Raw genomic sequence first — 24,804 nt, forward strand, 5'->3', positions numbered from 1 at the left:
ATTTCTTTTTCTTTTTTTTTTTTTAATTTTTATTTTTTAAATTTTTTTCAGCGTTCCAGAATTCATTGTTTATGCACCACACCCAGTGTTCCATGCAGTACGTGTGTCCACAATACCCACCACCAGGTTCACTCCACCTCCCACACCCCCTCCCCTCCAAAACCCTCAGTTAGTTCCTCCAATTTCCCCCAACTCCCTTCTCCTCTCCATCTTTCCATGTCCTCCGTGTTACTCCTTATGCTCCACAAATAAGCAGAACCGTATGATAATTGGCTCTCTCTGCTTGATTTACTTCACTCAGCATAATCTCTTTCAGTCCCATCCATGTTGATACAAAAGTTGGACACATTTCTTTTGTTACAAATTACTTCCCCTTGTCTGAGGTAAGATTATGTCAGAATCCAAAGAAAATAAGGATTTTGCAAACCTGCAAGTTGCAGTGCTGACAGAATTGTGACCAGAGAAGACAGTTTCCAGATACATTTCTTCCTGCAAGAAAACATTTCCCCATAGAGATAAAAGGAGTCCAATAGAATCAACCTCATACCAGTTACTCGAGAATGTGCCTATCAATGGCTTTGTGTTGTCTTCTGCTATTGGCAAGCTGGTTGGCCATAACCGTGTCAACTATGGTGAGAAGTTCGTGTTGTCAGACCTAGGCATAGTCTTTCCTTTTGTTATCCTGGCCTGCTAGTATCTTTCCCATTGAGCAAACACTTGATTTAACTGAAAAGAGAGACTAACAGCTATAGGACAGATAATGTTGTGCATCTTATTATTGAGAGGTCCTCTGCAGCAGAAGCCTTTGGAAGATTAAATGGGACACAAATATGCCTACTTTATGCTCTTTTTAAGGGAACCACTCAGATACTTCATCAGAACTTTTTGTCAGTTTTCTAGTTGGGTTTTTCTAAATTCCTCCTTACCTGGGGCCCAGCCTGTCAGCTTCTGCTCAAAGATTAGTGTAGATCCTTACCTCACGCTATCTTTTCCTTTATGCTGGGTGTGGGATAAGGGGGTGGGTGAAGTGGGTATGTTTTTGCAAACTTGAGGAATCGTGTGTGATGATATATAAATTTAAGAGTTTATCTTTGTGAATCTTGGGAACAATGTATACTGAATGTTGGGCTGTGTAAGGGGCTTCTTCTAAAAATTGTTGGGTGCCTGGGTGCCTCAGTTGGTTAAGCTTCTGACTTTGGCTCAGGTCATGATCTCAGGATCCTGGGACTGAGCCCTCTGCGAACCCATACTAAACGGGGAGACTACTTCTCTCTCTCCTCCTTTCTCTGCCCCCCCCCACTCATGTGACCTCTCTCTCTCAAATAAATAAAATCCTAAAATAAAATAAATAAAATGACTATTGTTCCATCTGAAATGTGCCTTTACAAAGGGCTTCCCAAAGCAGCTGACAGCCCAAATTGGTGCTTTTGTTAACAAAGAATTCTTTTTTTCTTGCCTTGCCCTTGGCCTTTGCCTTGCCTTTCCTTTTTTCTTTTCTTTTCTTTTTGGCAGTGTAGGGGAATGGGATTTCCTACTTAAAGCTCAAACTAAAGCTATTACTAGAGCCATTGCAAGATGAGGGCCTTTTAAATACTTTTAATGAGGAAGCTCATTCTTAATGTAGAAGGAAATAATTTCATATTTCAGCATTATTTTATTACCTCAGTGAACACTTGAAATGCTGGGCCAGTTGTTTCCAGGAAACATTTATGACTGTAACATGTGCCAAACAACCTCTTACAGTATGTAAGAATAGCACTGGCTTAATAAATGTGTAGAATCTTCTGTAAGGATGATTGTGGGGAGAAAAAAGTAAAACATTTTATGCTAATACAAGAATTTGCTTTGTCCTATAAAGAAATGAAGAATTTTGCTACTTGTCCTTGCTCAGGTGCTAAGTGTTTTCTTCCTTAGCTGCAAATTGTAGTGAAGCTCCTGGGAAGAACTTTCCTGCTGGAAAAAACACAATTCCTGTGGGTGATCTACCTGCTTTTCATCTTTTACGTGCACTGAGAGGCTTTCCTTCTTTCAGGAACTCCACCCAACACCCATCTCTCTGTTTTCATACCCCCAGCATCTACTGTCTTTTCTTTGTACCTGTCACTGTCACAGTTGTGTCTGTCTTGACTAAAGCCAGGTTTCTGGTCAATACATGGCTGAAATCACCTTATGAGGTGATGAATTGATTTAGAAAATACAGATAATGCTAAGGGAAGCATGTAAAATCTTCTTGAATGAAAGGAACCACTGCTAGCCTTCACTGGAGACATGCACATATACATCATGGAACTTAATTTTTTATAGAAATGAGTTTATTTTGGTAACATTATTCATGATCCTTTTTCTCATTTGATTATAAAATGAACATCTTCCATATCATTACATACTTTTGTGCAGGAAATTTGTAATTACTGCAGAGTTTTCATTGTATCTAACAGTTTATAGTATATACTATGTGTACATATGCATATTTACAGAGAGAGAGAGAATATACATTTATTTTTACCTGAAAATACTACTTTAGTCATTGATGTAGGTGTAACTTTGGACATATATCTCTCCTTCCTTAGAAATACATTTTTTAAAAAGGATTCTTTTTTAAAAAAATTATTTATTTATTTATTTATTTGACAGAGAGAAATCACAAGTAGATGGAGAGGCAGGCAGAGAGAGAGAGGGAAGCAGGCTCCCTGCTGAGCAGAGAGCCCGATGCGGGACTCCATCCCAGGACCCTGAGATCATGACCTGAGCCGAAGGCAGCAGTTTAACCCACTGAGCCACCCAGGCACCCTAAAAAGGATTCTTGAGTCATAGTTTATAAGCTGTGTTTCATTTTCGTGTATGGAACATTATAGAAAGTGTGTAATGGGCATCCACTGTAGTACTTATGTGCATTGACATATAATCATTCATTTATTAATTCATTCATTTTGTTTCCAGCTTTACTGAGGTATAATTGACAAATAAAAATTTTATAGATTTATGATGTACAGTGTGATTTTTGATATATGTGTATTTTTGTAATGATTACAAAAACATATTTTGTATGTTTTTGAAACTAATTAGTATACCTGTCACCTCACATAATTTTTTTTTTCTTTCTTATGGTGAGAACATTGGTTCTCTCTTAGCAAATTTCAGGTATACAAAATAGTATTCTTTAGAGTTTTTATTTAAATTCTAGTTAATAAACTAGAGATTTTTCATTTTTTTAAATACCACATGGATAATTTCATGCATCTCCGAGATGTGGAAAACTTCTATTTTAACTCCTCTGTTTCTCAGTTTTCCACAGAACTACATTGTCTGAAAATTTTCTTTTATCTTTTTCAACTTGTTCACTGGTTGAATGAACAGTTTCTGGCACCGGGTTGAGGCAAAATGCATTGATGAGTCTTCATAGACTAAAGGGGGAAAGTATGAGGCGGATTAGGAAAAATAACACTATCAGGTAGAATAGGTCCAAAACCCCAACAGTTTGGCAAAATAGAGTTGTTTTTCTTTTATGTAAATTATACTATATATCTATATATCTTATCAGTTAGTGGCTCTCCTCCAAGTAGTGATTCATACACCCATGTTACTATCTTTTTATTTTGGCACTGTTTTCTCTCTCTCTCTCTCTCTCTTTTTTTTTTTTTTTAGGTGGGGAGGGGCATAGGGAGAGAGAGAATCTTAAGGAAGCTCCACACCAAGCGTGGAGTCTGAGGCAGGGCTTGATCTCACAACCCTGAGATCATGACCTTAGCCAAAATTCAGAGTTGGGCACTTAAGCAGCTGAGAACACCCAGGTGCCCCTCCGCCCCACCATTGCTGCTTTCCACATGGCTTCCAGTATTGCTGTATTGAGGGAAAGAGCATGAAGAATCACTAGGCCTGGGTTTGGCTTATATCATTTCTGTCCTCCGTTACAAAACACATTTAACTACAGGGGAGGCTGGGGAATGTTGTATGGCTGTGTGTTTAGGTAGGAGAGAAAATGGGCTCAATAGTTAGACTCTCTGCCATAACATGTGAACAGGTAGTGATAATTTAGTATTATGAAAGGATAATGGAGTGAAGTTAAAGAGCTATAAAATCATGGAGGAGAGAACAATTACCTTTCCTTAAAGTTGAAATTGGTGAAGAGGGACTGTTTTGGTCATCAGAAATAGAAGATACTTCCTAGCCAAAGGGATATATGGTAAGTCAGAGATTATAAAAAGAATAATCCCTATATAGCATGATAAATATATAATTTCTTCATTAAATTTCTATCACTTTTTCAAAACAAATTTTCAGACATTTGTAAGAATTGATTCACAATGAAGTATATTAATTGAATCATGATTTATAATAGGAATTTTTGACAAAGAAATGTTTAGTGAAAACAGATTGATTAAATAAATCATAGTATAGCCAAGTTATGGCATACTTTGCAGACAATAGAAAGTAGGTATGGATTCATATATATATATATATATATATATATATATATATATATGATTCCCACAATTGATTTTTAAATGCTAAAAGTAAGCATTAATCATAATGATCATGCTAAATGAAATGATAAAATTCGGTGTATATGAATGATCCCATTTTAAATACATAAGTGTGTTTCTCCAAAGATCTAAGTTAATCATCCATGCAGTCATTTCATTATTCACTTTCTTTTTTATAGTGCCTGCCTACCCCTGCCTTTGTCTCTCCTCTTTGTCTATCTCTACCATCTTTCTTTCTTCTTTTAAATGAGTGTATTATTTTTATTTGTCATAAAAATAATGTACTTTTTATTTAAAAAGAAATGAAAGTTTGGCAATTAGTGTCCCCTTCCTTCTGCATATGATCTCCCATTTAGCTAGCTGGTAAAAATACCACCTTATTAATACCTACCGTGAGGTCCTCCTGGGAAACAGTAGCTAATGCTATTTACAACATTTTTGCCACATAAAAATCTAGTTACTGAAAGGTAATAGGCAAAAATCAGAACACCACATATGGCTAGGATAAAAAATGAAAAAAAAAATGTTATTGCCAGATGTGTTAGATTTATAAAAGTTGCATATATTTTTCCAAGAGATAGTAAGTGAATTCATGTTTATGCATTAGTCATTTTGATTGTTTAATATATATTAAGCTATATGTTGTAATATCAGTACTGTAATATTTATATTTGAAGTCTGTTACTGTTTCTAACAGAAATGGGCCTAAGTAAGTGAATATAAATTTCCTTGTTCCTAAACAAGTGTACCTTTGACAAACAGGGTCTTTAGATTGGCAAAAGAGCAAGGTCCAGGGAATCCTGAAGGGAGACAAAATGGTCTGGATGGTGAAAGTGTATCCCAGTGATGGTTTGATTTCCTTATCTCTGAGTCCACCAAATACATTTATGATTGGCAAGATAAAAAGCACTGTCTTAGAGAATTTGATTTATTAGCAATGGAGTATGAATATTCAAAGATGAAAGAGGTTGAAAGTCAGGGTTTTAAATTTATTACAGTTGACAAATCAGAAGTGATACAAGTGAGAGAAAAGCTGTAGTGTTACCAAAAAGAACACTTTTAAAGGCAAATATGCAGAAATTAATAATTGAGTAAATTTGAGAATGGAAATACAATTTGAAGTAATTTCCTGGAGGGCATGGCACCTGGAATAACATTAGGTTTTGGTTCAAAATTATGCTTTTACCAACATACATTATATATTAATGTGCTCTTTAACTGAATCAAGTTATTACTTTAAAATCAACTTAATGGGCACCTGGATAGCTTAGTCAGTTAAGTGTCCAGCTCTTGATTTTGACTCAGGTCATGATCGCGGGCTCCTGGGATTGAACTCAGCGATGGCCTCTGCGCTTAGCATGGAGTCTGCTTGGGATTCTCAGTTTCCCTCTTTCTCTGCTCTTCCCCCCATTCATGCTCTCTCTCTGTCTCTCTCTGAAATAAATAAATTTTCTAAAAAGTATATGTATATATATGAAATAAAAGAAAATAAACTTGAAATTTTCTTACTCGGGATTTTTTTTCCCCTACATATAGATTGTCTTTTTACATATCTCTCTTTTTTCAAATAAATAATGCTCATTGTCCTTGGGACATTTCTGCAACTTAAAAAAAAATGATCATAATGGAACCTACATAACCAATAATGAAATTAGTACATAGTGTTCCTTTGGTAGATTAATTGATTGGTTGGCTTGTAGTTATATTTTTATATTTTGGTAGTTATCCTTTTAATCAGTAGAAATTCTAAGATTAAAGTGAAATCTCCTTAAAATCTTTGTAGTATGTACTGTGTTAAAAAATGAAATAAATATGTATATACATACACATATATAATTCTGCTTTCATATTTCTACAAGCTTTACAATGTCATTTTGAGTGAAGTTACTATTTTTTAATGATTTCATCATGTAATTAGAAAGAAAATAACAGAGCACAGCATATTATTTTTGCAGTTCAAACTAGCTTTTGAATTGGGACATTTCCATTCCTGTTCAAATTAATAATAATCAAATCATAATATAGATTTTGTTGCCTTTTGTACTACATTTGTTGCCTTTTGTATTTACATTTATATTAGAGGAGAAAAGTTGAATCAATACTTCAATGATTTTTTTTTTAAAGTTTGGCTATGGGGGAACATATTGTTTGGATGTAGGAGGTCCTTTTTTTTTCTTTCCTTTTCCCCCCCCTTCTTTTCTTTTCTTTTTTAGCTATGTAGAGGGGAGAAATCATATAGGTTAGAAAAAAAATAGGAGTTGCTTTTAAACAAAATGCAAATCAGAGATAAGCCACATATCCAATCATTTAATCTTTCCCATTTCCTATTTATATAACTGAAGAAAAAATATGTTGTAGTGCGTATTTTCTAACAAGATGAATTCTTCCAGAAAAGACCCAGAAAAAGAAAAAGGCTAGTTCTATGGTGTAATTACCTAGTGTTCTTTCCCATTTTTGCTTGAACAAGGTGAAAAACACCAATAGGTCTGCTCATTAAAAATTTATAAATTTTTAATTTATAAAAATTTAATATTTATAAATTTTTAATTTATAAAAATTTAATTTTTATAAATTAAAAAATTATAAAATGTCAAATATGCATTTGTTAATGGCTGTTATAGAAAAAAAATATTTAACTTTAGGAACGAGAACTTAACCTGATAGACATTAAGTTTTTATCTATTCTCCACTAAGGAAATGAGAATAATTAAGAATGATAATAGGTGCTTGCTAACTGGTTCTAAGTGTAAGGATACTGTTTATGGCAATTTTGTTTTTATTGATGATAATTCTATAACATGATCACATTCATTGTTACTAACACTGACATGTCATCCTCAGAATGCTAAGCAAAGCAAATGGCTGCATCTTTGAACATATTGCAGAAACCAAATACTTTTGTGTGCAACTTGATCTTCATGCCCTAAGATGTAGCTGAGTGCCCTGTTTTCTCCACATAGAATAAAAGGTTATAACCCTGTCTGGTTCCTAGATGTTGACTCTGGTGCATTTTTCTGGAATGTGATATGCTTTTGTTGGAGTATACAGAGGGACTTTTTAAAAAAACTGTAAATGGTGAATTGCTTTCTTAATTTCTAAAAATTCTTAACCTCCAATTCTTCAATCACTTTATTTTCTGAAGAATTTTTAAAAATTTTATTGAAGTAAATCATTTTGAACAGCTGTTCTTTTAATGCTGTTTTCTTAGTTTTTCCCTTGAGCTCTCTGCTCTCTTTTAAAAATAGCATGTATGTATGTATGTATGTATGTGTATATGTATTTATTTTTATCATGTTACTTTAAAAAAAAATTTCTTCCCTCTTCCCATAACTGCCATCATCTTTACAAGAAAAAGTCAACTTTAAATGGTATATTCCCATTTTCTCTTATCAGTTATCCTGCCAACTCCTGTGATCTTAGCTGATGGTTGAATTGAATGATGGGAATGTGCTGGTAGCATGGCACCTGGTTGTGTTAAACACAGAAAGGATTTCCAAAGGCATTGAAGAAAGAAACAAAACAAGGAGTTTAGATATATATGACAATAGAGAAAACGAACAAATACTAACTAAACAAGGAAAAAAAAAACCCACTTTCTCGGGGCGCCTGGGTGGCTCAGTGGGTTAAAGCCTCTGCCTTTAGCTCAGGTCATGATCCCAGGGTCCTGGGATCGAGCCCCACATCGGGCTCTCTGCTTAGCAGGGAGCCTGCTTCCTCACCTCTCTCTCTGCCTGCCTCTCTGCCTACTTGTAATTTCTATCTGTCAAATAAAATAAATAAAATCTTTAAAAAAAAAAAAACCCACTTTCTTGAGAATGTTAAATGCCGTTTCTCCAATTTCCCCAAACCAGAAAGGATAGGCATATAGTTATAAAGCAATAGCTGATGACAACAATGATATTTAAATATATACATTTTACTACCAAAACAGTGAATTGCTGAAAAAATAAAAATTGAAACAGCACTAAGATGTGATTATTTTGCCTATCATATTGGGGGAAAAAGATGATACTACGCAATACTGGCACGAATATGGAGAAAGTGTTGATCTTCTGCAATAGAGAGTGCTAATTGGTTCAACTTTTTGGTGGCCAATTTGAAAATCCATGTTTAAGTTCAGATATTGCATAACCTTTGGCTCAGCAATTTTGTGTTGATAAATGTACCATGCATGCACTAACACAAGTTTATAAAAATTTATGTACAAAAGTATTTTCTGAGGGAATGTTGAGATTTAGTTCTAGAATCAGACAGACCTGAGTTGTAATCACTGCTTCATCACTTTCAAAGTATATGAGCTTGGGCAAGTTACATACCATGTTTAGATGTTTAGATACCACTATACTTTGATAATTAAATGAAATTCTGTCTATAAAGTGTGTAACAAAGTATTTGGCACCTTGTAAATACTTTATTACTCTTTGTAGTGAAGATAACATTGTTATAAATATTATGCAGTGTGGTTTAGTATAGCAAAGATCTGAAAACAACCCCATTATTCATCAACTAGGATATCAGCTAAATAAACTTAGGTTCATTGACTAGAATACAACAGAGTCACTAAAAAGAGTAAGATCAATCTACATGGAAGTAGAGGCAAGAAATACTTTGAAAAAAAAAAGCAAGTTTTAGAATTAATGGTATTATTCCATGTGTATGAAAAGACAGAGTAATATATTTTTATTAGTATATATAAACAGAGAGAGAGAGAGAGGAAAAGAATACTAACCAACATATTAATAGTGATTCTCAGGGAAGTAGAATAATGAGCCACTTTTATTTTTTTCTGTATTTTTTAAAATATTTTATGTTTTTAAAAATCATTCTTTATCCAGAAGTCAAAAAATTTTTATCACAAAAAACTAATCCTATTTTTTGGCATTATCTATCTATACATATGTATGCTGGTTCCAGACCAGAATATATAATCTAGCCATATCTATATCCATAAGCATAGATTACATATTATGGCCTATAACCTTAATGCCCCAGAAATAGGGTATACGTACACACACATAAAGTATCAGTGGTAACTAAGTATCATGTAGCCTGATATGTATTTTACTTGAAAATTAGAGGGAACTACAGAAATTCATTTTTAACCCTTTTTATGGAATGAATACTTAAAAAAGAAACCCTAGTGTGGTGAAAAAATAATGAATACTGTTTTTCTGAAAATAAATAAATTGGAAAAAAAAAAAAAGAAGAAACCCTAGAAATGGAAGGAAACTTAGTATCCAAGTCCAGCATCTCACCAGGAGCACAAAGTCAGTGAAAGCCAACTCCATCAACTTCATCTGATTTGGGGGATAATAAACATATTAACTCCCAAAGTAAAATATTGCTGTTAGAATTTTATTTCTTAAATTGACAAAATGTGCTTTTTCATAAAATTTCTGCTATTATTTCTATTTTTGCTTCATGAAGTGAATGAGGCTCTTTAGAAACTCTTTAGATGACCACTTTTTAAATAATTTGGGGTTGGATACATACAATTTTTTCATTTAAAATTTTCCCAATTCTTAGTATTTTTCTGTATGTCAGAGGATTTCTGGGCTTGTTATCTTCTTCTCATATCTCATACTCCTATCTGAAAGTCCTTAGAGATGCTTATTCTCTTTTATAGTCTGACTCATGCCATTCCAAAAAGAATAATCAACTGAATGATCCCATTGTTTATTAGTATTAGTAATATCAGGCTAGATGTTCTCTAACTATAAATATCAAGGCAGACAAAAGTTTTCTTATTATGTTCTAGTTTCAAACCTATTCTATTATTTTGGAATTTGTATTTTTATGAAATATTTCACAAATTATTTTCACAGTCTTTATATACCTTATAAATTTTACAATTTTTAAGGTAATCTGGCTCCAAATATTTGCCCCTATGTGGGAAGCTAATTTCAGTAAGATTAATGTGTTAGGGAATAAAATAGTAACACATTGAAAGAGTCAAGACCAGACCACATTCCTTTCATTTTAACTTAATTTAGCATCATTATGAAGAGTAAATTAAGGATCCATTAGGACTGACTGGAATTTTTAAAAAATGATATATTAACATTCACATTCACATATGCACACGTGCACACACACATACACACACATACACACAAACATTGAAAGGTATTTTGGAGCAAGAGGGGATATTAGTGTAGTGATAACTTGCAGGGAAATGACCTGTATATGGAATCCTGAGTTTTCTTGATAAATAGTCAAGTCCAGAATATTGTTGAGAGGTGCCAGTAATGGAGCATATAGTGTCCAAATCCAACTTGGCATTTGAAAATCTATTTCACCACTGTGAAAGTTCTTCTATTTTTTTAAAAAGCTTTGACAGAGGAATCAAATTGCAGTTGAGATGGGTTATCAACCTTGCTTTCTTTTATAAAGGTGCACTGGGAGTAGATATGTGAAATATCAAAACATTTAATTGAATGAAAATAAATTTATGTTGGTATATTCTCAAAAGTTCTCTTTGATTTTGCACAGTTTTGTCTGCCTAAGTGTTCAAGTTCATCCCTTTTCTAATTTATATTAAAAATATGACAGGGACGCCTGGGTGGCTTAGTGGTTTAAAGCCTCTGCCTTTGGCTCAGGTCATGATCCCATGATCTCTGTCTGTCAAATAATAAATTAAAAATCTTAAAAAATATATGACAGAGAAGTTTTCAGTTTTGGTACTTGGTATTGCTTAATTCTCAAGTCTAGATGATTAGTCAAATCATATAATATGTTTAGACTTAAAAGGCAACATGCAGCATCGAGATAATGAATTAAAATAGGTTGTTTCATTAGCGTAGTGTATGGTTTGTAAGTAAGCAATAAAGACTTGATGTTTATATTATTAAGCCAGTCTCTAGATTATAGACTTCAAAATCTAATCTAACATATGAGTTTATTTATTCAGTTCATTATCTGTGTGTTTGTATGTGTGTGTGTACCTGTGTGTGTCTTACAGCTGTTATTTCAAGAAATCAAGAAGGGCCAGGAGAAATGGGAAAGGCTGTGCTGATTCCTAAAGATGACCAGGAGAAAATGAAAGAACTGTTTAAAATCAATCAGTTTAACCTTATGGCCAGTGACTTGATCGCCCTTAACAGAAGTCTACCGGATGTGAGACTAGAAGGGTGAGTTTACATGTGTCCTATAATCTTATATATTGCTAATCTCTATATCTCACAATATCTCAGAACTTCTGAATCTCTATGGTTCTGAATACCTATGCCATAGTGGGGATGTACTGTGCATCATATGATAAGAAATACTATTTTCTTCCCTGGCAGAGCAAAATAGTATGCTTGCAAAGACACCACAGAATATGCAAGCCTAACAGGTTTCTCTTCATGAGATGTTTTTTGTTTTGCTTTGCTTTATCTTCCCAAATACAGAATAAACATGCTATTTGATAGGTTATATGCTTGCCTGCCTAGAGAGCTCTTACACTTTGTATTGAAAAACTATATGCTTTGCTTCCAGTGTAAAAATGGCCAATTGCTTGTATGATTCTTTGACCCTTTAAACATTATTTATTATGGATTCCAGCGATTTATGGTACTATTTGTAATTAGAATGCTTAGCTATCAGCCATGGAAGAAATATTCACTGGGAAATAGTAACTCCATGCAGGATGATGTTGAAAAATTCAGCTTGTTTATGATTAACTGTAAGCTATGCTCTAGATAGTTGAACATGTTTTAAATGGGTGTAATAAAAATCAGAATATTTAGTGGCAGTATTGTCATCCTAGTAATACAGTTCTTACAAAGCAGACTCTTGGCGCTTAGAAAAGATATATCCTGAGACTTTAGAAAATTTCCAAGTTTACAGATATGCTGCAGATCCCACTTCCATGGAAATAGAAGTTGTTCTTTTAGACATGTAATGACTTTTTCCATATAGAATAAAATTACAATTGATGCAAATAATGGCTGCCACTTATAATGGTTATATTACATTAGTAGCATAGTGATGTTAACATCATATTAAATAAATCTGATTTTTTTCCTTTCTAAATTACTACATATGAGACCAAAACAGAATAACAAATCTTGTTGAATAGGTGGGACTGGATTGTCAGGTTTATTTGATAGCTAGCTAACTAACTGGGCTTGTATACCTTCATATGCTTTTGAAATGTCTCTCTCAACCCCCCCCCCAAAATCCCAAAACCAACCACAAATAACTACATATTATGGACATCTGTGGCCTCTAATAAATGACTAAAATGTTGAATATTACATTTGTGCATTCCAAAGACCTATATCATTTTATAGGTAGTTTTATCCATATTTGTATGTTTGTACATAGACACATTTAAGATGTACAATAAGCATATTCTTTGGAAGAATTTTGAACACTTTAGATGCTGTTTATACCATTATAATAATGCATTTCTTTGTTTTATATATCATGTTGTGATAAAATGGATAAATACGATGCCTATTCAGGAAAAACAAACACTATTTCAAATTTTTAAGAATTCTTCACTTTCAACTATAAGAACATAAATTTTATATGAGATCTGGGATAATTAAGCTGACAGCTGTTTTAGTACAGAACCATCACTTCAAAAAAAGAATGAAAATCACCAAACATTGTTTAAAATATTTGTGGCCAATGTATTTCTTCTTTTAAGAATCACTTAGTAAATTAAGTACTTGAGTAATTAAGCCTTAAAATATAGAACAATTTAGCATTTTAAAATGGAGATTTCAAATGGATTACTATAAAAACTACACAAAATGCAATACTTACTGTGTTTTTATCTATTTATTTTGTGTGTGTATGAGGTTGACACATTTTATTACACACACACATTTTATTACACTCACAATTTATTACATACGCAATTTATTACAAGAATTTCTATACACCACATCCCTATCTTTAAAGTTGAGGTATAATTGATGTATAAGATAATACTCATTTCAGGGTACAAGGTAGTGATTTGATATTTGCATACAGTGTAAAATGATCAAAACAATAAATTCTAGTTAACATCTATCAGCATACAGAATTACAAAATTTTTTTCTCGTGATGAGAACTCTTAAGATTTACTCTTTTAGCAACTATCAAATATGCAACACAGTATTTTTTACTGTAGTAGTCATACTGTACATTATATCTCCATGACTTAGTTATTTTATAACTGGAAATTTGTACCTCTTGACCTCATTCACCCAATTCTCCCAGCCCCCAAAGATCCTCCCCTCTTCGACCAGCAGTCTGTTCTCTGTATCCGTTTTGTTTATTCATTTTATTGTTTTTTAGATTTCATCTGTAGGTGAAATCATACAGGGTTTGTCTTTTTCTCTCTGACTTATTTTACTTAGTGTACTACCATCAAGGTCCATCCATATTGTTGCAAATGGCAAGATTTCATTCAGATTTATGGCTGAGTATTCTATTGTGTATATATACTACTTTATTCATTTATCCTCCTATGGAAACTTAGGATATTTCCATATCTTGACCACTGTAAATAATGTTGCAGTGAACATAAGGGTGCATATGTGACTTCAAATGTGTGTTTCTGTCTTTTGGGATAAATACCCAGCAGAGGAATTTTTGTATCATATGGTCCTATCCTTAGTATTTTGAGGAACCTACATACTGTTTTCCATAATGGCTGCACCAGTTTACATTCCCACCAGCAGTATATGAAAGTCTTTTCTCTACATTTTTACCAACACTAATTTCTTGTCTTTTTGATATTAGCCATTCTGACAGTTGTGAGGTGATATGTCATTGAGATTTTGATTTCCATTGCTTGACTTTTTAGTGATAATGAGCATATTTTCATGTGCCTATTGGCCACCTGTATATCATCTTTGGAAAAATGTACAGATCTTCTGCCCATTTTTTAATTGGATTGTTATTATTGTTACTGAGTTGTATCAATTTTTTGCATATTTTGGATATTAACCCTTATCATATATGTGATTTTCAAATATCTTCTTTCTTTTGGTAGGTGGCCCTTTCATTTTGTTTCTGGTTTTCTTTGCAGTGCAGGAGTTTTTAGTTTGATGCAGCCCCACTTGTTTATTTTTGCTTTTCTTGTTTTTAACTTTGGAATCAGATCCAAAAATTCATCACCAAGATAGATGTCAGGAGCAGACTGTGTCTGTTTTCTTCTGGGAGTTTTATGGTTTCAAGTCTTAACATTCAAGTCTTTAACCCATTTTGAGTTAATTTTTGGGTATGGTGTAAGGTAGTGGTCTAATTTTATTCTTTTGCTTATATCTGTCCAGTTTTTCTAATACCATTTATTAAGAGAGTGTCTTTTCCCCATTGTACATTCTTGCCTTCTTTTTCATAAATTAATTGATCATATATGCATGGGTTTATTTGGGGGCTCTCTATTCTGTCCCATTGATCTATGGGTCTATTTTTATGCCAATAGCATACTGTTTGGTTACTGAAACTTTGTCATATACTTTGAAATCAGGGACCGTGGTGCCTCCAGCTTATTTCTTCTTTCCAGATATTGCTTTGTCTATTTGGGATCTTTTGTGGTTCCATACAAGTTTTGGGATTGTTTGTTCTATTTCTGTGAAAAAAGTCTTTGCAATTTTGAATAGAAATTGCATTAAGTCTGTAGATTACTTTGAGTAATATGGGCATTTTAACAATACTTACTCTTCTCATCCATGAGCATTCAATATCTTTCTATTTATTTGTGTCTTTAATTTTTGTATCATTATCATAGTTTTTAGTATAGAGGTCTTTCATCTCCTTAAATTAAATTTATTAAATTTATTCCTAAGTATTTTATTCTTTTTGATATAGTTGTAAATGGGATTGCTTTCTTAATTTCTCTTCCCAGTAGTTTGTGTTTAGTGTATAAAAACACAGCAGATATTTGTGTATTGATTCTGTATCATTCAACTTTACTGAATTAGCTAGCTTATTAGTTCTAACAGTTTTTTGATTAGTTTTAACAGACTCTTTTTGATAGAGTCTTGGGGGATTTTGTGTATAAAATTTTATCATTTACAAATAGTGACAGTTTTACTTCTTTCTGTCCAATTTGAATGCCTTTTATTTCTTCTTCTTCTTCCTCCTTCTCTTCCTGCCATCCTTCTCCTCCTCCTTCCGTTTCTTTCCAAATTGCTCTAGTAAGTACATCCTGTGCTATGTTGAATAAAAGTGGTAAGAGTGGGAATCCTCAGCATTTTCCTGATAATGGAGTAACAGCTTTTCACCAATGAGTATGATGTTAGCTGTGGGCTTGTCATATATGAGCTTTAGTATGTTGAAGTATATTTTCTCTATACCCATTTTGTAGAGCATTTTTATTTTAAATGGATGTTGAACTTTGTCAGATGCCTTTTCTGCATCTATTGAGATGATTATGTGATTTTTATCCCTTATTTTATTAATGTGGAGTATCACATTGATTGATTTGCAGATGTTGAATCATCCTTTCATCCCAGAAATAAATCCCACTTAATCATTATGCAAGTTCCTTTTAATATTGAATTGGGTTTGCAAATATCTGTTGAAGATTAGATTTTGCATTTATGCACATCAGGGGTGTTGGCCTATAATTTTCTTTTTTGTGGTCTTGTCTGGCTTTGGTATTAGGGTAATGACGACCTTGTAAAATGAATTTCTTTTTTTTTTTTTAAGATTTTATTATTTATTTGACAGACGGAGATCATAAGTAGGCAGAGAAGCAGGCAGAGAGAGAGGAGGAAGCAGGCTCCCAGCTGAGCAGAGAGCCCGATGAGGGCCTCGATCCCAGGACCCTGGGATCATGACCTGAGCTGAAGGCAGAGGCTTTACCCCACTGAGCCACCCAGGCGCCCGTAAAATGAATTTCTAAGTATTCATTCCTCTTCAATTTTTTTGGAAGAGTTCGAGAAAGATGTGTATTAAATTTTTGAAGTTTTGGTAGAATTTACCAGTGAAACCATCTGGTCCTGGACTTTTGTTTGTTGGGAAGTTTTGATTATTAATTCAATCTCCTTTCTAGTAATTGGTCCATTTAGATTTTCTCTTTCTTCATGATTCAAGAAGATTGTATGTTTCAGGAATTTATCTGTCTTTTCAGGTTGTCCAATTTGGCGGTGTATAATTGTTCATAGCAGTCTCTTTTGATCCTTTGTATTTCTCTAGTACTCGTTGTAATTTCTGGTCTTTCATTTCTGATTTATTTGTTTGGATCCTCTCTGTCTCTCTCTCTCTCTTTTTCCCCTTGATGAGTCTAGTCAAAGGTTTATCAACATTTTTTTACCCTTTTACTAGCTCTTTCACTGATCTTTTCTGTTGCATTTCTGAATGCATTTCTTTTGCATTCGTTTCTGCTCTGATTTTTATTGTTTCTGTCTTTGTTCTTCCTTCTCTAGTTCTGTTAAGTGTATAACTAGATTGGGATTTTTCATTTATTGACGTTATATCACTCTGAGCTTCCTTCTTAGAACTGCTTTTGCTCCATCCCATAGATTTCGGTGTGTTCTCTTTTCATTTACATTCTCAAGAGTTTTTTGTTTTTTGGTTTGCTTGTTTGTTTTAGTTCCCTATTGATTTCTTCATTGACACATTAGTTGTTCAGTACCATGTTGTTTAATCTCCATATATATATATATATATATATATATATATATATATTTTAAATTTTCTAGTCATGATCTTGTAATTGGTTTCCACTTTCATACCATTGTGTTGGAAAAGATGCTTGATAGGATTTTAGTCTTCTTAAATATATTTAGATTCATTCTGTGGTTTAACACATGATCTATCCTGGAGAGTGTTCCACATGTACCTGAGAAGAATGTGTATTTTGCTGTCTTGGGTGGAATGTTCATATTTTGGAGTCCATTTGGTCTAATGTGTTGTTTAAGGCTGATGTATTGATTTTCTGTCTGGACAGTCTATCCACTGATGTATGTGAGGTTTAAAAAACCCTACTCTTACCGTACTGCTGTTCTGCTGTTAATTTCACTCTTTAGGTCTGTTAATAAATGCTATGGATATATTGGGTGTATAGTTATTTATAGGTTACATCTTCTTGCTGGATTGATCCTTTGCCATTATGTAATGCCTTCTTTATTTTTTATTATAGTCTTTGTTTTAAAATCTAATTTATCTGATAAAAGTATAGCTACTGTAACTTCCTTTCATTTTGCATTTGCATGATTGCAGGATTTTTCCATATTTCACTTTCAGTCAGTGTATGTTCTACAACTGAAGTGAGTTTCTTCTAGGTAACATACAGATGGGTCTTATTTGTTTTTTCTTTTAATCCATTCAGCCAGTCTTTGTTTTTTCCATTGAAGAATTTAGTCCACTTATATGTAAAGTAATTATTGATAGTTATGTACTATTTGTATAACTAGATTGTTTTCTGACCCTTATGGTTTTGTAATTATTCTTTCTTTTTTCTTCTTTTTCTCTCTTCCTTGGTAGTTTGAAGACTGTCTTTAATGTTACGCTTTGATTCTTTTATCATTACCTTTTGTGTATCTTCCTACAGGTTTTTGCTTGGTGATTACCATAATGCTTACATATAGTGGCCTACATATACAACAGTCTATTTTAAGTTGATAACAAGTCTGAATATATTCTAAAACTACATTTTCACTCTACCAACCCCCTGCACTTTATATTTTCATGTCATATTTTGAATCTTTTTATTTTGTGTATCCCTTAACAAATTATAGGCACTTATACTACTTTTGTCTTTTAACCTTCACACTAATTGTGTAAGTTTTTTTTTTTTCCTAGATTTTTATTTATTTATTTGACAGACAGAGATCACAGGTAGGCAGAGAGGCAGGCAGAGAGAGAAAGGATAGCAGGCTCCCTGCTGAGCAGAGAACCCGATGTGGGGCTCGATCCCAAGACCCTGAGATCATGACCTGAGCCAAAGGCAGAGGCTTTAGCCCACTGAGCCACCCAGGCGCCCCCTAGCTGTGTAAGTTTAATCTGCTACATTTCTTAAATATTTGCCTTTACCATTGAGATTTTCACTTTCATATGTTTCTTGTTACTAATTAGTATTCTTTCTTTTCAGCTTAAAGTAGTCCCTTTAACATTTCTCGTAGGCTCGTTTAGTGGTGTGAATTCCCTTAGCTTTTGCTTGTTGGAAAACTCTTTATCTTTCCTTCAATTCTGCATGATATTATTGCTGGGTAGAGTATTTGTGATTGGAAGATTTTTCCCTTCAGCTCTTTAGGTATACCATGTCTTTCTTCTGACCTGCAAAGTTACTGGTGAAAAATCTGCTTATAGTTTTATGGGGGTTATCTTACACATATCAAGTCCTTTCTCTCTTATGACATTTAAAATTCTTTATATTTAACTGCTGACATTTTAATTATAATGTGACTTGGTATTGATTTCTTCCAGTTCATTTTTTTTTTTTTTTTAACTTATTGGTTTCCTGGCTCTGGATATCTGTTTTCTTCCCCAGGCTAGAGCAGTTTTCAGCTATTACTTCGTCAAATAAGTTTCCTGCCCCTTTCTCACTTTATTCTCCTGGGACCCCTAAAATGCAAATATTGCTTTGCATTTTGATGTTGACTCCTTAACCATCTTCACTTTTTTAAATTATTATTTTTTTTTCTTTCTGCTACTGTGCTTTAGTGAGTTCCACTGCCCCTTTCCAGACCACTAATGCTTTTTCTGCTTCATCTAGTCTATTGTTGAAAACTCTTGTGTACTTTTTAGTTCAGTTATCTTTTTCTTCAGCTCTGTGACTTCTGTTTGGTACTTTATAATATTTTCTCTCTCTTTGTCAAAGCTCTAGTATGTTCATCCATTCTTCTCCTGAGTCAATGAGCATCCTTATACCATTACATTGAACTGATTATCAGATAAATTACTTATCTTCCTTTCATTAAGGTTTTTTCCCACAGTCTTGTTCTTTCATTTGGAACATATTTGTTTCCTCAGTTTCCTTGATTCTTTGTGTTTATCCACATGTATTAGGAGAAACACTTACCCCTCCCAGTCTTGAAGAAGTGACTTTATGTAGAAGATGACACTTATCTTTCAACCTTGTCCTAGCTCTCGGCTGTCTCTCAAACCTTTGCAGTTGTCTAAACAGCCTGATTACTTTTGTCCATCCCTATTTTTGAGGTTGTATCAAGACCTGTCATTGTTTCAGAGGGAGGGATCTTAGCCCCCAATTTCAGGCTGATTGGAAATCAAATCCTCACGCAAAAGCTTTTAAAGTATGCTAACATATACAGTCCTGCAGGACTACAGTTGTAAATCCAGCTGGCCTCCAGACCAAGTTTTTGGGAAGTATTTCCTTAGCAACAATTGCAAAAGTCAAAGCTCTAAATGACTACATAAACTCCTTTCTGGGAGGTACTGGCTGGCTGTAGCATAGCCACAGTAGAGCACAGAGATGACATCCACAGCCTATGCCTTCTAAAAACAACTCTGTGTCCTTCTCTTCTCCTTCTCCTCCTCCTCTTTCTCCTTTTCCTTCCCCTTCTCCTTCTTATTCTTGAAGATTTTTTTTAAATTTATTTGACAGAGTGAGAGAGATAACACAAACAAGGGGAGCAGAAAGCAGAGGGAGAGAGAGAACCAGGTTCCCTGCTGAGCAAGGAACTGAGGCTATGGGGGGCTTGATCCCAGGCCCTTAGATCATGAACTGAGTAGAAGGCAGATGCTTAACCAACTGAGCTACCCAGGCGCCCCCCAGGTGTTTTAGCCTTCTGTCTGTGCTGAACCTTGGGGTTGTAACCCTGCCAAAAACTGTCACTCCAATTGTTTCAGGACTGTGGGGCCCAAAAATGCAAACCCCCCTTGCCACTATAGTTGAATACTCAAGAGGCATCCCATGTATGAACTGTACACACACCCACCAGCTTTAATGGTGGCAATGGGGATCAGGGGATCAGGTATTTCCACTTGTTTTCATGGTCCTGTGGGGTAGTATAGGACCTGGGCCTGCCTGCCAGCTTTAGTGAGGCTGTAGGAGAGCATTGAAGTGGGATGCAACTGCCGGCATTAGCAAAGCCATGGGAGAGTACAGGGTTGGGGCACACTCACTGGTACTTGGAAGAGTGTAAAAAATGTCAGCCACCATCACTGGCTCTACCAAGTAGAATGAGAGCCCCCAAATCTTGTTCACCAACATCTCTGTCTCCAGAGTTCCATCAGGCTCCTGCCCCTCCAGCAGACACTGGAAGATTAACAACTGAATCTCTTCCACACATGGTATAGTGATTTTTAAACTAATGCTTTTGTGCTGTGTCTTGGGGTGCATGAGGCTTCATGCAATCCCTTTAGGAGAGAGTCTCAGCTTCCTACATCCCTTTGGGTTTGTTGAACAGAAGTTTTGTTGATTTTCAAAGCCAGCTCTTCTGGGGCCTTGTCTCTTCAGTGCAGGTCTCAAGGGTTGGGAGTCCTGATGTAGAGCAGGAGCCTCTTGCTCCTCAGGGAAAAACTGTATTTGTAAGACCTGATTGTGATCAGATTGTAAGTTGATGTGTTGGGTGGGGATTTTGGTGAGACCAAGTGTCTTTCTCTCCCCTCCCCCTATTCTAATGTGACCCCATTATCCTTTGTTGTGGAGGAGCTGATCAGCCAGTTTCCAAGTCTTTTTCAGAGAATTGTTCTATATGTAGCTGCAAATTTGGTGTGTCTGTGGGAGGAATTAAGTTGAGGATTTTTCTATATCACCATCTTGAACCACCTCCTGTTTACTGTGAGGATTACTGCTCAAATTTTGAGATTTTAAAAATGACCTGTGAAATAATATTAATGAAATGAATAATTTTCTGTTTTATTTTTATGTACCACCATAGTGTGTACTATCAGTAAGAAAACATAAAACCATCCAAACTTTCTATACAAATCATAAAATGAATGTGAGTTTTACTGGAGATATTTGCAAGTCATGTTGAATGACTCAGTTCTGTGACTTTCTGGGAAAATCTAATGTTGAAAAACACATTATGAATCATATATCCAAACTGTTATTTAAAAGAAGTAGAAATCTGCCAATACTCATCTGATGTGGAAAACTTTCTTTTTTTCAATTTTGGTGTTCATTACTGCTCAATTTTTGGATAGTTATATCTTAAAACGATATGAACATATTAAGTTAGTCTCAGTGATGACTAATAAATTACATAAAGGTGTACAAAATTGGTATTGAAAAATAGTTTTAAAAAGAGCTTAATTTATTTTAGTGGAAAAACAGAGTTGATATTTACTTACAAAGTGTCTGAACCACACAGGCAGTTCATTCAAGTATCTCAGCATATTTTACTAGAATATAGCCTTAAACTGGCTTGCTGGAATTCAGAAAAATTATCCTATTAGTTTAGTGTTGTATTTGGCCTTAATATCCATCTATAAATATTTGAAGATATGTTCAGAGCAAAAAACTTTTAGTAAATATCCCATGTTTTCACAGAGAAGAGAGTAGATAAAAATATTTTTTTCTTGAGGTGATTGTGATGAAACATCAGGACAAGTTAGGGTTAAGTTCTGGAATGTCCATTCCTAGTGAATTTGAATGTTGAATAGTGAATAGTAAATATTGAATAGTGAATAGTGAATATTTACATTAATTAATTAACTTATACTTAATTTATGACTTATACTTAATAACTTATTAAGTATAAGTATAACTTATTAAGTATAAGTATAACTTATTATTATTATAATTATTAACTTATACTTAATTTATTATGTAATACATTTGTATATACTGTTTAATTATTTGGGCAAATAAAATAATAGTATTACAAATAGTCATGGTAATAGGATATTTTAAGGACAGTTAAGACTGAAGATCTTACTAAATTTTTTATTCTTTAGGTCCCTCCATTTCTAGGATTCTTGTTATAGTCTACATATACATATAAATAAAATTACTGATGGTCTTACCACCCCTCTCTCTCCTTTGCTCATAAACTCCCTCACTTAAAAAACAAACGTGAAATGTCATAAAATTCTGATTCAGAACTTTGAGGAAAATGAATATTAGCTTAATATGTTAATGATCAGCATTAGGTATTTGTTACCATGTTTTTCAATAATTGTGGTTCTAAGATTTCTTAAATTTATGTAGTTTGTATATAAAAATAGGGCCTAAATATTACTGTTTTCAGAAAACAAGTAAATGGATGTCATTTTGTTTAGGTTTTTAACATAAGATTTTTATGTTAATATCTGGAGAGAGAAATTTAAAGAGTTATCAAATTAAAAATTCCATTAAGAGACATTTAATGCATTATTTTTGAGCACTTAGTATGCTAATATGTGCCAGATATTGTTCTGTGTGCCTGGGATATAACAGTGAACACAAAAGTTCCTGCTTCATGGAATTTAGAATGAATAAAAGACCTGAGAATGGTAAGGTGTGGTGAATAAAGTACTGAGGGAAAGCCTCTGTGAGAAACCCACATCTGGGTAAGTTGATGGAACTTTAAACACCTAAATATTCTAATTTCTTTTTACTAATACATAGAGATGTTAAGTATTTACTGAGTGCCTGAAACAGTCAGTGCTAGAAATATAAAGAATCTATGGATGTGTAAAACTCCATAAAAGTACAGAAGTAAAGGAATAATCTTTAAGTAAAAATAAATCATTAAGTAAAGGAATAATAATTAAGTAAATTAAGTGTAGATGCATGTGTGTTTGTATTATTTTTGAAAATAGCATTGAGTTGCATATTCAATGAATGACAGCAAAAATCATGCTTTGGTTTGCTTGGGCATCAGTAGTCAGTGTTATCTCATGGATCTGGGCTGTCCTAGAAGTAGAGAAAACATGACTATGACCATAATCAATGAAGTTTAGATACATGGTTCTATGTTATTATATGTAAAACAAATGTGGGAAGAAAAAGCCAACTGTGGAGAGAGCTTTTTCAAGTAATTGAGAAAAATCTCTAGGTATAGAGCTGAACACAGAAGTTTAAGATCTGTCTCTATGGCTAACTTTAGGTCTTGGGCAAGACATTCATTTTCTAAGCCCCAATTTCCTTTCACCAATTAAACCAGCAAATTGGTCAACCAGCCAAACAGCCCCTGTCACGTACTTACCATAAACTTAGCTTTGAGAACAAATTAATGCACATAACAGCCCCTGTCTATGAGGAGGTAAAAGGGCTATATTTACATAAACAACTAATTAACAGTATTGTGTGAACACACCTATAATTGCAAAAATGACAAAGTAAGAATAGGATTGCCATGAGTTCCTGGTGAAATTTTTATGTTTATTATTATTATTATTCTGTCTGATTCTCTTATGCCTTAGGCTCCCTTTTTCAACTAAGTGAGGAAACGTTTTAAGCAGTAGGCTTTTCCCTTTACTCTGCAATTATTTTTGAATAAGAAATTAACAGTAATTATTGGGTGAATATTTATAAAAAAGCTATGGGCAATTAAAACAAAATACTAAGGTTCTTTAGCATTTACTTGTATTCAGACATTTAATAGCACTTCAAGTTCTGGTATTGAGTTATTTGAAGGTTATAATGCAGCTGGCATTTAAATATATTTCATCAGAGGAAAAAATGAGGAAATTGGAGATTTATTTCAGCTATTTATATCCTAGACCAAATAACTGCTTCTTACGTATGCACACATGCAAGCTGATAAAGAGAAAAAGACTGGAGCAGTCTTGCATTATTAGTGGAAGAGCTGTAGCATACAAATTCTGAATAAGTTGCTCTCAGAGGACAACAAGTGTATTTACTACATAAAACAAAAATAAACCGTAGTATACATTTTTTTCTGTGTTCAATCTCATAAATGTACTTGTCCATTTATATGGATGGCCTTTCCCATGAATTAAAAAGTGACAAATACAGCATTGATTGCACAAAGAAGAGAGAGAAAATGAAAACGTTAATTGGATTTCTCATCTCTGTTCCATATCTTTTATTTTTAATTTGAGAATTACTACAACTTTCATATGCTGGCAAAAATTTTGATAATCATAATAATTTCTACAATACTTGATTTATGTAATGTGCTCATGTGTGGAATTAATTTCACTACTCAGATAAAAAGGGGATTTGTGTATGTTTATATATGCATACAAATACATATTTGACTGAAATGGAGATGATAGGTATTACTATCTTTGGGATAATAATATTACACTATAATTTTTCTTTCAAATAAGAAAGTGGAGTAAAGCATTTCTAGGTATGTTCTCAGGGACGCATTTATGTACCACTGTAAACAGAAAGCATACTGCATAACCCAATTTAGACTTGAACTACCCCTCAAAAACCTCTTTATTTAATTTTTTGACACTGTTACTTTGAATTTTAAAAAATTATGGTAAAATACATGTAGTATAAAATGTGTTATCATAACTATTTTT

The 24,804-nt window shown here is 33.7% G+C and overlaps 1 protein-coding gene across 1 annotated transcript in view; it reads left to right on the plus strand.

Annotated features, from left to right (window-relative positions):
• GALNT13 (polypeptide N-acetylgalactosaminyltransferase 13) overlaps positions 1–24,804 on the plus strand; it is a 551,077-nt gene that overhangs the window by 233,320 nt on the left and 292,953 nt on the right. Inside the window, exon 4 of the mRNA XM_044242085.1 lies at positions 11,446–11,614. Coding sequence (XP_044098020.1) covers positions 11,446–11,614 — 169 coding nt within the window. The remainder of the gene's footprint in view (positions 1–11,445; positions 11,615–24,804) is intronic.

The sequence above is a fragment of the Neovison vison genome, chromosome 3, assembly GCF_020171115.1.
Source record: "Neovison vison isolate M4711 chromosome 3, ASM_NN_V1, whole genome shotgun sequence".
NCBI classification, from domain to species: Eukaryota; Metazoa; Chordata; class Mammalia; order Carnivora; family Mustelidae; genus Neogale; species Neogale vison.